The sequence below is a fragment of the Pteropus medius genome, unplaced genomic scaffold (genome assembly GCF_902729225.1).
Source record: "Pteropus medius unplaced genomic scaffold, Ma_sr-lr_union100, whole genome shotgun sequence".
NCBI classification, from domain to species: Eukaryota; Metazoa; Chordata; class Mammalia; order Chiroptera; family Pteropodidae; genus Pteropus; species Pteropus medius.
In genome coordinates, this window is record NW_024355695.1 from 2237911 (window position 1) to 2254021 (window position 16111).

At 37.9% G+C, this 16111-nt stretch overlaps 1 protein-coding gene and 1 long non-coding RNA gene across 3 annotated transcripts in view; both read left to right on the plus strand.

The window, feature by feature from the left end:
• The first annotated feature begins 4942 nt into the window (after nucleotides 1-4942).
• Nucleotides 4943-13700, plus strand: LOC120599878 (uncharacterized). The gene is made up of 3 exons (XR_005652019.1): nucleotides 4943-5167; nucleotides 5901-5978; nucleotides 12939-13700. It is a non-coding gene; the product is annotated as an uncharacterized LOC120599878 (long non-coding RNA).
• Nucleotides 13701-15674: 1974 nt separating this feature from the next.
• The window catches only part of CUL4B (cullin 4B), a 34099-nt gene continuing 33662 nt past the window's right edge, over nucleotides 15675-16111 (plus strand). For both annotated transcript variants that reach the window (XM_039859060.1, XM_039859061.1), the window contains exon 1: nucleotides 15675-15785. In XM_039859060.1, the coding sequence (XP_039714994.1) occupies nucleotides 15758-15785 (28 nt within the window). In that variant the 5' untranslated portion in view covers nucleotides 15675-15757. The remainder of the gene's footprint in view (nucleotides 15786-16111) is intronic.

Genomic DNA, 16111 nt, shown 5'->3' on the forward strand with positions numbered 1-16111 from the left:
ATATATTGATATAGGAATACATATGCCCTTCTGTCTTTCTAATATCATCTCTCAGATATTACCTATACCAATGGTTTGCTGCATTGTTTTCTTGACTTATTACTATGCTTACATAAATATATATGGCTAATATATCTATTTATATTTTTTAAATAAAAATGGGATTAGTCAATACACATTGGGCTACAATTTATTTTATTTCCCACTTAATGCATCATAGACACCTTGCAGATGGGTACATACAGTTCCATAACTTGCTTTTTAATGGCTGCATAGTGTTCTGTCTCAAAGATGTACCATAATTTATTTAGCTCTCTCATCTCAGTATTAACCAAGCTCAACCCTGCTTACATTCCAAGATCAAACAAGAGCTGGCACGTTCAGGGTGATATGGCTGTAGAATATTTAGCTCTCTTAAATTTCTCCTTATTCTCACCTCTCCATGTTCTCCATAGAGTTATAGCAACTTTTGGATGAACAATTATGTTTATATCACTATGATTATGTATAAATAATTTACCAACGAGGCACATAGTATATTATAATTACATTTCCTTTCTTAAACAACTTTTTATTTTCCTGGATTTAATCATTGTCTCTCCTTTTCATTTGTTTAGATTTCTATGGTGTTCAATGGAGTTGTGCAGTGCACAGCCTGACATGGCAGCTCTGTTTGTGCCTATGGCCAAGTCTAATTTTCAGCACAGTTAAATTAAAAACCTATCAGGTTCTTTTTCCTCAGACTCCCTTCCCCCATCTTCATACTCCAAACTCTTGTGTCAGATATTCTGTTTTCTGGATGCTATGTCTTCTTTTTTGGTTTACTGTCTAAATTTAGTGCAGTATGTTTTCTGGTCACTTCTTGCTAGAGTGTGCATGGGAGGAAAATTTTTGAACACTATATGTCTGAAATGTATTTATTCTATTATAACACTCAATTGGTAATTTGGCTAAATATTGAATTATATGTTGGAAATTATAGTCGCTAAGAATATTGAAGGCATGACTCTGTTGCTTTTCAGCTTTACCAATTTCTGTTGAGAAGTCCAATGTCATTCTTATACCTTATCCTTTGCATGGGACCTTTTACTTTTTTCTACTTCTGGAAGCTTTTAAGGTCAGCTCTTTATCTCTGAGATTCTGAAATTTTGCAGTGGTGTGCCTTTATGTGGCCTTCATTTTTACTCATTCCTGTTTCATGTTTTGTGAGTATAATATTGTCTCTCATTCCTCTGAATATACTAATTGGAGTAGAATAACACCAGTTGTCGTCATGTTTTCATCTGCTCCCTGCATAGTTTCTGTTTTATCCAAGTCCCACCCCCACTTTTTTTTTTTTTGGTTTGACCTCTGGCTTTCACACTGGAACTTTCCTGAACTGTCTGAAATCCTTGATCATCCTGTCATATAGAGTAGTGAGACACTAAAAGTTGATTGGAAGTTCTGGTGCCTAGTGTGTGGGGGGACTTTTTTTGTATATGGTGATTGGATGGCAGGATGCTTTTTAGTTGGGTATCAGTAGTTTTTCACTGGGGGGGGGGGCAGTGTTTCAGTTCTCCAGAGAAGAACAGTTTAAATCTCCTACTTGGGATATAAGCCTGGCTGCCTATATTCTGGGAACTTAATACGGAAAATAGAATCCCTGACTTTCCTCTATTGCCCTTCTTTTCAATCTGACACACTCTACTACCCCTATTTGTCTCCAAGTCTATAACTTCTCTGGTTCATTTTCATTTAATTGTTTTTAATCTACTTTAAAGACTTATTATTGATAAATACAGAAAAGCACAAATGATAAGTGTATAGTTCAATGAATTCTCAAAAGCAGAACCGGCTGTATTATGAGCATTCAGATCTCTCTGGTTCAATTTCTACAAATAACAAAAATTTTTGCTGAGGTAACATACACGAAGCACCTAAAACAGTCCATGACATATTGTGAGTGCTTCTACTAGTGCTAGCTATCATCATTCAGGCACCTGATCACCTGCTTTCCATTTTCATAAGTTGTGCTCTCATGTAGCATTTATCTTATAGTTTCAGAGAAGGTATAGTCTGCATCCCAGTCTTTCCTTTTCCTTATTGCTTTTGGGTGGTTTCTATACTTCACTTATGTACTCCTTACAAAATGTTTGATTTTTATGTAGTTTTATCTGTCAGTGGATGGTCAAAAGGTACTGGATAAAAATCAGCAGCTATGAAATAAATCAGATGGCACCCCTATGTTCATGGCAGCACAATTTACAATAGCTAAGATTTGGAAGCAACCTAAATGCCCATCAACAGAAGATTGGATAAAGAAGTTTGGTCCATATATACAATGGAATATTACTCAGCTCATTAAAAAAAAAAAATGAAATCCTACCAATCGCAATGACATGGATGGACCTAGAGGTTATTATACTGAGTAAAATAAGTCAGACGGAGAAAGATAAATACCATATGACTTCACTTATATGCGAAATCTAAGGAACATAAAGAACAAACTAATCAAGAACAGACTCACAAATATAGAGTACAATCTGGTGATAGCCAGAGGGGAGAGAGTTTAGGGGCCTGGGTGAATAAGGTGAAGGACTAAAGAAGTACAAATTAGTAATTGATAGATGGACACAGGGATGGGGAGTACAGCATAGGGAATGCAGTCAGCATTAATGTAATGGCTGGGTGGAGAACCCAAGGAAAGAAAGAGCAATTGGGGGGACCGTTTTATAAACTATATAAATGCCTAACCAATGTACTGTATACTTGAAACTAATAATATAATTAAATTTTAAAAGGACAAAAATCATATGATTTCACTGATATGTAGAATATAAAACATAAAAAAGTAACAAATGAGCAAATGTAACAAAACAAAACCAACTCATAGATAGAAACAGAATGGCGGTTACCAGAGGAGAAGGGGTTAGGGGAGGGCAAAATGGGTAAAGGGGGTCAAATATATGCTAACAAATGGAAACTAGACTTTTCGTAGTGAGCACACAATAGAATATACAGATATTGAATTATAATATGCTACATCTGAAATTTATATGTTATTAACTAATGTTACCTCAATAAAAATAAATTAATTAATAAAATCAGCAGCTATTCCTTATAAAAACTCTAAGTGCAATGAAATAGAAGAGAACTTCCTAAAGAGTATCAAAAATCCATGAGCAAGCATCATAATCAAGTCATTTCTCATGATATTCAGGAATGACAAGATGTCCTCTATAGTGTTTTGAAGATCCTGAAATGTAATAAACCAAGAAACTAGCTGTATAAATCTAAAAGGAACATAAAAAGAGAAAAAAGTATAATTTTTTGCAGATGGTATGGTTATATGCATTGAGAATCCACGAAATGCAATTTAAAAACTATTAAAACTGAGAAGTCTATGTAGTGGACATCTGCTGTTTGGGTTTGCCCAGCATTCCTTCTTCCCTGCTTCTGATGATAGCACTCTTTTCCTTTGGAGAGCTGCTCCTCTTTCACTATCTTTTCAATATAGTCCTGATAAAATGGACAATGACACCACCCTACACACACACACACACACACACACACACACACACACACACACACACACACAATAGCTGGGCATCTAACCCAGGTTGGGCTAATCATAATATCAAACTCTGTTGGACACAGTGGCAGCTCCAAGAGGGAGGCATATGACCCAGGCCAGAAATAAAAGACCTTCCTTGAAATATTTCAAATCAGAAGTAAATAAGTAGCTTTCTCTTTTCTTTGAATCTTGAACTGTTAAGGATGTGACCCCCAAAGCAGCTGGTAGCTCTCCCTCTACCATGTGGAAGAATCTTAGAGAATGAGGCAATGCAGAAGAGAGAGAAGCAAAGAAGAGACATAAAGAGATGAGTGACAGCCAATACTATTTGAGTCTCTGGATCCTGGTGTGTCTGAGATCTGCCCTGTCCTTCCCAGTTATAAATACCAATAAACTCCATTTTCCTCTTAAGCTTATGCAAATTGAGTTTCTGTCACTTGTAAACAAGAGTTTTAACTGATACAAGCTGCATGTAAGATATACTGAATCTCAAAGCTTTCTCTTTTTTTCTTTTTTTGAAAAAGTATTATTTTATTTTATTTTCCAACATTTATTATAAAAATTTTCAAACATACAGAAAAGTTCAAAGAATTTTATGGGCCTTTTGAGCCATGCTTCTCTTGCTCAATCCCACTTCCACTTCTGGAAGTATACTTTCCCTTCTAATAAATCTTTTCTTTTCTACTGTAAAAAGAAAAAAAGAATTTTACAGTGAACACCAATAAACCCACCACCTAGTTTTTACAATTAACATTCTATTATTATATTTCGGTAACTTTCTTTTAGTCTAGAAATAACAGAAATAACAGAAATAGAAGCAGAAAAAAAATGTACTCCATTCACAATAGTGGAAAAGAGATGTGTGAAACACTAACCAGCACAGACAAATAAAGTCCCCACAAAATTCTGCTCTCACTAGACAAAGAATCAGGAAAGGAGCAACCTAGTAAGAAATTTTAGATAACTGATTTACTCTAGCCACTCACTGCAGGGGCGGGGGCAATGCAAACCCCGCCCCTCCCCCCCACGCACATTCCAGGAATAGCTAAGTGGAGAGCCTAGACCTTCCACCCTTGGCGGGCTCCCATTTCTATCTCCATCCCCTACTCTCTTGGAAACCACTTGGGGAGACTGAAGCCCCAACCCCTCCTCTCTGAAGTGGTGTCAGAGTGGCAGGGGAGTCCCAAGTAGTGTCAGCATAGGTACTGTGCCAGTCTTGGTGCAGAACAACCGTGGATGACTTGCCAATGTCCCATGGGTGGTCTTATTAAAACTAGAATAACTTAGATTATAGGAAATGTATCAATTTCAGATCGTTTTGAGTTTTTCGTTTGTTTGTTTTGTTTTGTTTTGTTTTTGCTTCAGGCGCGAACCAGGCCCCTGGTAGGCGAGTGGGGTTTCCCCTGAAGGGATTGGTCAGACCTGCCGTCACTCATTCTTGAAAACTATTAAATACACAAGAAATCCATGGATAGAACTTCTCATGACGAAAGGGCGCCTGCGTTGCTATAGTGTTTATTGTTTACGAAAGCTCTTCTGAGCCCTCTGGTTTCAGACTGGACTACATATAGAACAACAGGAACAAAAAGAAATCCTGTTGCTCTTCCTGGGACGGTGAGCTAGCCGCCGGGCGCATTGGACAGGGTGAAACGCAGGGAGGGTATTTTTAGGAACTTATTGACCAAGGCTTTAAGCGACACCACATCTTTAGGCAATTTTAAGTTATTCTCTATGTTGTACTTCCTTTCATTATTCCCCAAACTTTAGAAAAGGTATGTTAGAAGTTATAGCTTTTGCTTACCTGTGATATGGAGAATTTACGAAAAATCATGTTAGAGCCATAGTTATCTGTTGTGAAAACCCTCCCCAGCAAAGTGGTGACCATAGGAGGAATCTCAGCAACCATAGCACTGTAGCCTGATGAAAAGACCAAAATAGAAGATCATTAAAGATCTGGTTCAGATCACAAGTAAGATTGTACTTTGGAGAACCCTCCAAAATAGCTGGAGAACACTTTGAAGAGAAACTATCTCTTGGTATTTAAACCAGCAGGTAATTTTTAAAGGGCAAGTCAGATTACTAGTTTAAGGTGTTAGTGCAAACAAATGTATTTTTATCCCCAAATTAGCTTTAAATGAAAGAAGAAAATAAATATAAGAATAGAGCCATAACCACAAGGGATAACAGAGAAGGATGTGATTAGCCGGTCAAAATTGTGAGGATTTTCTTGAAGATATGAAACAAATAGGATAAAGTTGGTTGAGAAACCAGAATCAATGAATCCATAACATCATGCAGATATGGGAGAGGGCCTCTGTAAAAGTGAATTCTCTGTTTTCTAACATAGCCTCCCAAGGATAGACCATGTCACAGTCATCTAGATCAGGGGATGAGAGTGATGATGAGGCCTTCACAGAAGACAATGGTGAGTCAATGAACTAATAAAACTTAGAATTAAGTCCAAATAATTACTAAGAACATGTCTAGGAAGCTTGAGTAAATTATTAAGAAATTATTCCTAAGAAGACCAAGCATAATGAAACCATTAGTAAAAAATTAATAGCTAGGTGGAAATAAATTTCCTGAAAGAAGTATCAGGTGATGGTGGTCAAAAAGGCACTTCTGCTTTTTCTTTGTTGTGGTTATTTTATAGTGAGAATGGATTTGTGTAATATTTTGGCAAAAACTTTAAAGTTTGATAATATTTAGTGTTACTAATGGTGTGGGCAATCAACAGTCATTCTGAAAGTGAGAATGTATGCACAACATTTCTGAAGAATAATATGGCAGTCTATCAAAATTTTAAATATACCTTCTCTTTGATCCAATTCTATTTCTTCAAATATATCTTGAGAAATACTTCTACACAGGCACAAAGATTTGTGTTACAGGACGTTCATTGCTACATGTTTGTAGGAGCAAAAAATTGAAAATAACCAAATATCCAAAAATAGGGGAATGATTAAATATAATGTAGTATGCAATCCTTAAAAAGAATGAGATAAATCTCTATGTACTGTCATAGAAAGTTCTCCAAAGCATAATATATATATATATATGTGTGTGTGTGTGTGTGTGTATATATATATGTATATATATATATGTATGTATATATGTATGTATATACACACACACACACACACACACACACACACACAAATACACACACACACACAAATGCTGAGGAAAGCTATGTACTGTACTAAACAGTGAAGGGACACTTTCATATTTTATCCTCTATTTTTCTATATTGTCTTTTTTTACAAGAAAGATGTGTATTTGTGTCATTTGTATAAGTAAACAAAACTGAAAAATAACCATCAATAGAATGTAAAGAGTGTGTACAACTTCCACTAATAGTTTAAAGAAAAGGAAAAAAGGAAATTCAGTCAGTCCAGCAAAAGTAAGGGGAAAAAGAAACAATAATCAAGTGTTATAATTAGATTTTTTTTAAAAAAATTGACAGCTGTATGTACATCTGTATACAATATACTATGCTGCCCTTAAAAATGGTGAGGTAGAGATCTATGTATACGGACAAGGAAAGATGTCCATGATCTCCTATTAAGCAAAATAAATAAAGTCACAGAACAATTCATATAGTATAATCCATTTTTTAAAAAAGCCAAAACTCTGCATGTTGCTAAATGTATAAAAGAAGATCTTTAGTTAGAAAACCGTTAACTGAAGTTACCTTTAGGGAGTGAGTTTCGTTGGGGGGCAAAGAGTGAGGAGAGATGTCACCTTATTTTGTAGTCAAAGGTTAGACCTGGACATCTTTAAATGTACAGGTGATCATATTACTCCTTTCCTTACTTGAAGCCCTTAATGCTGGATTAAATACAAACTGGAACATAGCATACAATGTTTGCCATGATCTGATTCCTGCCTGCCTCTCTGTCTTATCTCCCACCATACCCTCTACTGGCCTACTGCAAGCCAGTCACATGGCATGATAATATCTGAATTTGTTTAAATGGGCCATGATTTTTCTCATACCTACATGTCTTTGTACAAACTCTACTCATTTTCAAGGATCTCACAGGTCTCCAGATCTTACATCCCAAAATTGTAAACTAAGTTCAGATTTATATAATTAATATACAAATTATGACAACTCTAAGCCCCCATGCTGTGGACCATGAGGTCTATTTTTCAACCAGGTTGGAGGGTGCTTCCCCCAGCCCCTGAGCAATTTCAGGGAACCCAAAAGAAATGTTTAAAAGTTCCAAAAATTGATCCTAGTTGTCATTTGCTGTCTCTGCCAGCTATTTTCTACAAACTGCTATGCTCCAGTGTTCAACAAATCACCACTTACTGTCTTTGATTTTTAAAACTTTTTATATAATTTTAATACATACAGAAGAATATTTTTGATGTATTTTTGGAGCATAATAATAAAACAAATGTTCTTGAACCCATTATCAGCTTAAGAACTAGAGCATTACCAATGCTTTTGAATCTACCTAAATTCTTCCCTTTACTTCCCCCTGAGAAATCCCCTCTCCTGGACTTTGTGTTTATTCTTTCCCTTCTATATTTTAATATTTTTTCCACATATACCCATAAGTTTTCCCTATTTTTGAGCTTTACAAAAAAGTTATCAGAGGAATCTGGTGTCCAGTCCATCTCTGTCATCTCCAACCAGTCGGTGAAGTATATCACTCCACAGCACTTGAACTGAAAAAAAAAAAAAGAAAAGAAAAAAAAAGACTAATCAGGCTCAGAAACTACAAAAATATTTTCTTAATTTTTGGAGATTAAACATCAGATTTCTAAAATTTTTGTGCCCAGAGATAAACTCACTTCTGTCATCACCTAATGATATGTGTACATTCTGTGTTGATGACAGAAATGTAGTAACAGCATCCATAATAGAACAGTTCTGAACAATAACACCCATAACACATGAAAACAGACCACTTGTGACTGAGCCTCACTCCCCAACTGTAAGATCCCCTACAAGAAATCATGTAGCAACAAAGTTAATATATATAACTAACAAAACAAATAACTGAAATCTTATAGTTATCATTAAGCCTCTAGGCACTAAAGGGTCGTTAATCTGTATGTATATGCCTAGTTACCAGTTTAATTGCTTAACAAATTCAAATGCTATATTAAAACTTTCTGTAATCTCTGTAAAAAGTTTTGTTGACCAAAGTCCTCATCACAAAGATTACCAGAGTTGAATTCCGTTAACTAGTAACATTTCCAAAAATTCTTGAGGTATAAACACAGGTTTGGCCAACAAAATTTTATTCAACCAAATAAATTCTTAAAATAAATTATCACATTCTATCACCTTCATCTCAGAAGAAATTATGTTCCTTTAGCTTGAATAAAGTTAGATTTAAAGGGGAAAAATTTATCAAATCGCATGTATTCTTCTGTGATTTACTTTTTCTATGTAACATTATTTCTGTTATTGATGCATGTAGTTGGAATTCATTTTCAATGCTGTGTAGTATTTCATTGTGTGACTATACTACAATTTACTTAGCCATTCTATCAAAAAAATATTCTCTTGCCATTCTTTTAAGACTATATCAAAGGTGATGCAGACTATCCAGTCTCAGAAAATGCAGAAAATCCTTAGCATGTTTTGAATTACTTCCTTTTATATGCTACCACTAAACATTCTCCATATTTCTGTTTTTAGCACTTAGTACGTTCGAGGGCAAGGGTCAGTAAATTTTTATTCTGTAAAGGACTAGATAGGAAAAATTTTCAGCTCTGTGGGCCATAAGGGCTAGCATGACTACTGAACTCTCTTGTTTTAGCATAAAAGCAGCCACAGAAGATACATAGATGAATGAAGATGGCAGTGTTCCAATAAAACATTCTTTATTAAAACAGGCAGCTGGCTGGGTTTGGTCCACTGGCCGTCGTTTCCCAAACCCTGCTCTCGTTCATCTGAATTTCTGTAGCATTGTCCAGTCTTGTGGTCATATGTGCATTTGTATTATCTCACTTCTTTCTTATTACCTTATTTCTCATACCTCATCACACCTCCCCACCTTTGTGGTTCTGAGCTCCTGTATCTAATAAAAACTCAACCTGTAAGTTCAATTCCTGAATTTATGTGGCTCAAAGCAAGAATTATAACCAGTAGCCACGACTCCAACAAGTAGGGTATAGGAGTAAAGTAAGGCCTGGTGCTAAGAGGCCTAAGAATTGCTGTATGGGATTTGAGACTGGAATGCTGCCTCAGTTTCCCTCCTTAGCACTCCAGGAGTTCTGGTTAGGAATGAAACTATTCCCTGAGAACCAGTCTCCTTGCAATTTCCTGAATATGCCTTATTCTCTCTCATCTTCAGAATTTAAATGTGCTCCTTGTTTTCTTTCTTGTGCCCCTGCTCCCTCTTACTCCCTTTGCTTGGCTAATTCTCACTTACCCTTAGGGATTTAAATTGATTTACTCTTTCTGGAAGCTTTTAGTAACTCCCCACCCTTACACTTTCTCCACTCCGACTGCACCTTTTCTTCCTAGACTGTGCGGGTATCTCTCCTTTGTGTTCCTCTAGTAGCCTTTATCTAAATTTGGTTCAGTAATTGTCTGCCTCACCCACTAGGCCAGTTGAGAACTGTTTGAGGGCAAGGGTTGTCTTTGTATACTCAGGATCATAACGGGTCCTTAGGCAAGGTTTATTCAGTGTTTGCCCGGATTTGGCTAGCAGAAGGAGCTGGTTTCTACTTACAGTGAAGATCAGCCACTTGGCTGAGGGTCCAGCCAGAGAAGGTACTGATGATTCTCTAGAACCAAATTGCCACTCTCTCTTTGAATGTACCCTGCTGCTGCACCCTGCTCGCTTGATGATGGCCTGAACTGTATCCAAGCTTGGCTTCCTTTTGGGCGCTGTGATTTGGTTCATCTCAGTAAAAGAGTTGCTTTATTATTCCTCATGTTTTTTCTCCTGGTAAGTGGGGCTATGAACATCTTTTTCTAACTTGTCTATTACTTGAGATGATTTTATGGCACGTTTCCTTACTAAATTGTAGACTATGGGAAATACTCTATTTAGAATTAGAGAAAAACTGGGTTTGGTTTAAGTCTTTGTGCTTTTTAACTTTGGTAAGTCATTTTAATCTCCTTCCCTGAGCCTGTTTCTCATCTGTAAAATGGGATGGTACCTGACCTATCTCACAGTGTGGTTATGAGGACAAAATAAGAGAGTGTGTGTGGGGGGTGGGAGGCAGTAGGAACATCCATATGGTGAGTGATAATTCAGAAGTTGGGCATTTATGGATAGTTCCAAACCTACATTCCTAATGTCTGCTCTTTGTTTTACTTATTAAACATATTTAAATTTTCTTGTAACGTGATTTGGGCGGCTAAAGTAAGCTGTCAAACTTGACTAGATCTTAAATATACAGTCCACGAAGCTGGATTGGCCCCAGGCAATACTGTGAGGTCAGCAAAATGTACTCTCAGTAACCTTTCTTCTCTTGATGGTAACTTTATCCCCCCTCCCCCCACCCCGGCTCCTCCTTCCACCCAACTCTCCATTGCAAAGCCAATTCCTGTTCTGTTTACCTCTAGGCACTTAGCACTTTTATATTAACCTTTGTTTCCAAAAAGCATTCACCTTAAAGAATCAGGAACAAAGTTTCCCTGGCTAATTTGCACTTGAAAGGATTCCTGGAGAAGGAGGCTATTTTTATCAAAAGGAATGAATAATTGAAATTTCAGGCATTAGAGTACAAAGGCTTATCAACTCCCTTTAAATCACAATGGGACTAATTTCACCTTCACCTGCATCTGTGGTCTCATCCCTGGAGGTATGTAGAAACACCCAGAGAGCTCCTTAAGAATACTGAAAGTTGAGACACTACTCAGAGAGATTCTAATTCAGTTGGACTAGGTTCAGACTTAGGTGGTTTTTGGTGTTGTTGTTGTTGTTGTTGTTGTTGTTGTTGTTGTTGTTTTTAAAGCTACCCAGGCAATTCTTTTGTGCAGTCAAAGCTGGGAACCACTGACTTAAATCTAAATTGTCCCAGCTCTTGAGAAAAAAGCTGAATGCCCTTGGAAGATCAAACCTTAAAGCAGGATGGGGTTGCAGGGATTGTGAGAATCATTGATAAGGTGAACAGGTTAAAAATAGGCCCAGCAACTGCATAATAAGCAAGTGCTTGACAGCTCCACAGGAAAAAGCAATCTGTGGCTGATCTGGTCCCCCACTCCAACATCCCCAGAGAAAATGGCCTGGCCCTAACTATTGGTCCTTAAATCTGCTTTCCATATGGTTCCTGGGTATGACAATAGATAAAAATCTCTGAGCTATGGAGCTAAGTCCTCAAATGGTCATGTACCCAAGTAAGTAAGTCTCCAGTAGATGAGATAATTTTACATAGAAGATAAACGATTTTGCTAAAAATATGAGATCTGTGTTATTTATTTGCATTTTACTAAACATCGTAGGTTCAGCATTTGTTATTTAGTTCCTTGCTTTATAAAGCAACTCCAGGATGGGTAAAGGGTAAGTTTACATTGCTTAAACTTTGGCCTCCTTGGTCATCCCACAGCAGGGCTTTACTGTTGATAGCATAACAAAGCCTTCATTATATGTTTCTCATCACTGTTTGGTTTGTCTTTGCTGTACTTCCCTGCTTCTAAGGTGATCCTTCAGAAACGTGGTTAGAGAACATGGACCACCTTTCAATTAGCAGTAGTCTTTTCTGTACACATTCTTAAACAATGCTTGCTGCAGAAACATCTTTGGTATTTTCCTGAGCAAGCAGTATCTCCCAGTTTAAAGGAAAATCCCACCGATGGATAACAAAGTTTTCAGGAGTGTTTATCCATTGATAAGCCCCTGCTCTGACATGTCTGGAGAAGAACCAAGCACCCAGGGAAATACCCGTGATCAAAAAAGGGAAACAGGTTACACCACCTTTTTAGAGAGATGCCTACAGAAATAGGGGAATGGACATTAGAAAAACTAGTTATCATTGTTTCTATTTCTTCCTTTATGTACATGTTTACCTTTATAAATAGCTACAGATTTATTTACTTGATTAAAAAGCCAATCATAACTATACCTCATTTGGCAGCATTGTAAAATTTAATCAACGTTTCAAAGATATGTGTTGAACTCACAAGATGAAAGATTCTAATATATGGGGTATGTGTTAAGTGCTCAATCTATTTCAGTTTGATAATGGTCATAACTGTATGGTGTCCTACATTGCATGCCTCAGTTATTGTTGTTTCAGTGAGTTCAACCTTTAAAATGTATTTTTATATTGAGAATGTGTTTAACATTGGTTGGCAAACATTTGGGTGTACAGAATATATGCTTATGTTTTAGCTAGCCCCAATTAGTTGATTCTTGATGTAAATGATCTTTTACAAAGTAATATAGTTTTTTCTTCTTTTAAATAGGTCTGAAGGTCCAAGAAGACACAGCATTCTTGTCCTCACACATATAATATCTAAGTTGGTTTGTTCCACAAAATGTAAATGTTAAATTAAAAAATCATTCTTAAAATTACATATCCATATTAAGATGTGCTATTTAGCAAGGCTTGATGTGGCACAAAGTAAAATGAGGTTGTAAAATGTCAAAAGGAAGATTATTATTAATCACTAAGAAAAAAAATACTTTTTCCACAAAACTCACTTGAGGATATGTCATAGAAAACATAAATAGTATGTTGGACTACTTGGCCAATGAAAGTGAGCCAGAGATCAAGAGCCAAGCATCTGTGCTTTTAGAACTAACATTTAACTAGAAAGAGTGAAGGGCTTAGATAACCATGTTAGATTAAGAGCTATTATTACTAGAATGCAGTTGAACATTATGAGGACTCAGCTATCCTTTATGTTATTATAAAAATTTATCTTTGTATGGCAAAAGCAGTTTTATCATTATGTCCATTGCCATTCAGTTGCACTAATATTTGTAATTTTAAAAATAGCTAGCACTTCCATACATCATTCTAGGGAATATAATTACATGAATAAGAGCAAAGCCCATTTTCCCCGTCTTGTAAAGTCCTTGGTTAAAAAGGAAATCCTCCTAGAGGAGGTACTTTGGGGCCATTATCAAGTGTCCCATCCATACACCCTTAGTAATATAACTACATGAATTAGAACAACCTTGTTCATTAAATCCTGAAAATTAGCCAGTTAATCCTCCCTTATAAAGACATCATTTTATTCTCATTCAATGATATATTCTATTCAATAAGTATTTACTCTGCATTTACACAGTTTTTCAGCATCGTGTGCATTGTGAGACACAATATGGGAGGGTTTAATATTTTAGGATACCTTCTCTGGTCTTAAGAGTTTACAGTCTCATACTAGGCAGCAAGAATATGGTACAATAAAAATAGACAGGAGTCCATCATACCCCCCTTTCAGGCCTCTATCTCCCTTCTTTGTGGCCCTGGAGCCTAAGTTCCAGTAGAGCCTTATTCTCAGCAGGTTGTCATCAAACAGCACTAAGCTGGTAATGGCCCAAGGTGGTAGCTTTTCTAGGAGGATTTGCATTTTAATCAAGGACTTTCAAGACAAAAACAAAGTGGGCCTGTGTAAACAAAGTTGGAAAATTGGTTTATTCTTAGGGTTCTATCTCAAACCACAGGGTGCAAACTGCTTTGTCTCCACCCATAATTCTGTCACTGTCACTCCTCTGCTTTTAAAAGCCCAGCTTGCTTGCTGATGTCCATGCTGTCTATCTTTGTCTACAAGGTAGACACCACAATTTTTGTCTTTGTGTGTCAGGCACTCTTGAGCCTCATCTTCATTACTTCCAACCAGACATCCTAATTTCAAGCTTCACCGCACTTTCCATATTTCTATAATCAGGCCAGGCCTTTTTGCAACTCCTTGCTTTGCCTGCTTCCACTACTCAGAATGCCTTTCACCCTCTCTTAGCTTGTCTTTCTGGCATTTCCCATTTTGAGACCCAGCATAAACGTCGATTCCTCTGTGAAATTCTGACTATTCCACAATCCCCCCAAATTTCTTGTTTCACCTGTTTCCACAGCACTTTGTACATCTGTTATAGTACTGCTATAGAAATTAGTTTTGTAACTATCTTCCCCCACTGGCTTCTCGATGACAGGGACCTAGTCTAGTGTCTGGCATACAGTCTTTAATACATGCTTGTTGAATGTTTCTGCACTTAGAATGATCAACAGGTTGGCGAACGTAGTTTCATTCGACATTGAGTTCTCTACCCCTTCCCCAATGACCTCGGGTTAAAGAAAAATTCCCAGTGGAATTTAAAAGGTTTATTGTTGCTAATTCGACCAAATTTAGAGATTTGTTCTTATGAGTAATCCATTTTGAAATTTGGACTCCTGGAATACACTGGTAGAAAACATTGACTTTTGCAAACATTATCCTAAAATGTCTTCTTTGAGACAAAGTGTATAAGCTGAGATTTGGTAAAAAAAAAAAAAAAAGAAGTGGCTTTGGTTAGTCTCTAAATTACTGGGTTAATGACTGATGGAGTCGGGGTTGGTCCCAGGAATTGTGGGGTGTGTGTGTGTGTGTGTGTGTGTGTGTGTGTGTGTGTGGGGGGGGAGAGTCAATTGCCTCCCTGTTTTTTGGCCTTAGAATGCACCCTTAACTCTGGCCAGCCAGCTTAGAAAATGCTTCTGATTGGAAAGGAAATGGACTTGTAGCTACATTACTGAAAAAGGGATCAAAACTCAGGCCCTATTCAATATTGGGTCAATGGTGTCCTTGACATAAAAAGGAAACAAGTTATAGCTCAATCGAAACAAAAACTCCTTTTTTTGGTTTGTTATCTAAGCTCTTTTTCTTTTCCTTTTCTATCTTAACCTCATGACGTTCCTCACTAGCAGTAGGCATAATGATATGATTATATTTTCCTCCATTACGGGTTACTCCCCTCGTCTTGCAACCCTTCCTTATTCCTTTCTTTCAAAGTTTCCAGTCTCCATTCCCTTACTTTTTACTTCCTCCCTTCCTCCGTCCCTCTCTCCCTCCTCCTCTTCTTTCCCAGATAGCTCACCCCGCCCCTCACCGTCACCACCTTCCCTCCCCTTCAGGCTCCTTCCCGCTCCAGCTCCCACTACCTTTCCGCGCCCCTTCACCCGCCGTCAGAAAGCTCCAATCAGGAGCTCCAAAGGTGTCTCGAAGGCCCACCCCCTGCTCCTGGTCCACTTCTCATTCCCCCTCCCCCCAAGTCCTGCAGACCTAAGGGGCTTCAGGATCTGGGCGCTATGAAAAGTGTCGGCCCAGTCACTTCCGGTAAGGGCGATGCGGCGAGAAGCTTCCCGCGGGACCTTCGAGGAGGGGGTGGGCGTTACGGTGGGTCGGGGAAGGAGAGCGCTGCCAGGGAAGGGGAGCGGGAAAGGGAAGGGGAGAGCAAGCGAGAGACCTGGAGCACTAGTGTCTGGGGCGCCTGAGCCGCCGCTTTCCCGCTACCTCCCCTCAAAGCCTGCTCCCCCGCCCCACTGGGCGCCCACAGTGCTTCTCTCCACCCCCCACTCCTGAGGACAGACACCGCCCCGCCTTCGCCGCCGCGTGACCGGAAGTGGCGCCATCTTTAGTCTCTTGTGCTATTGACAATAACA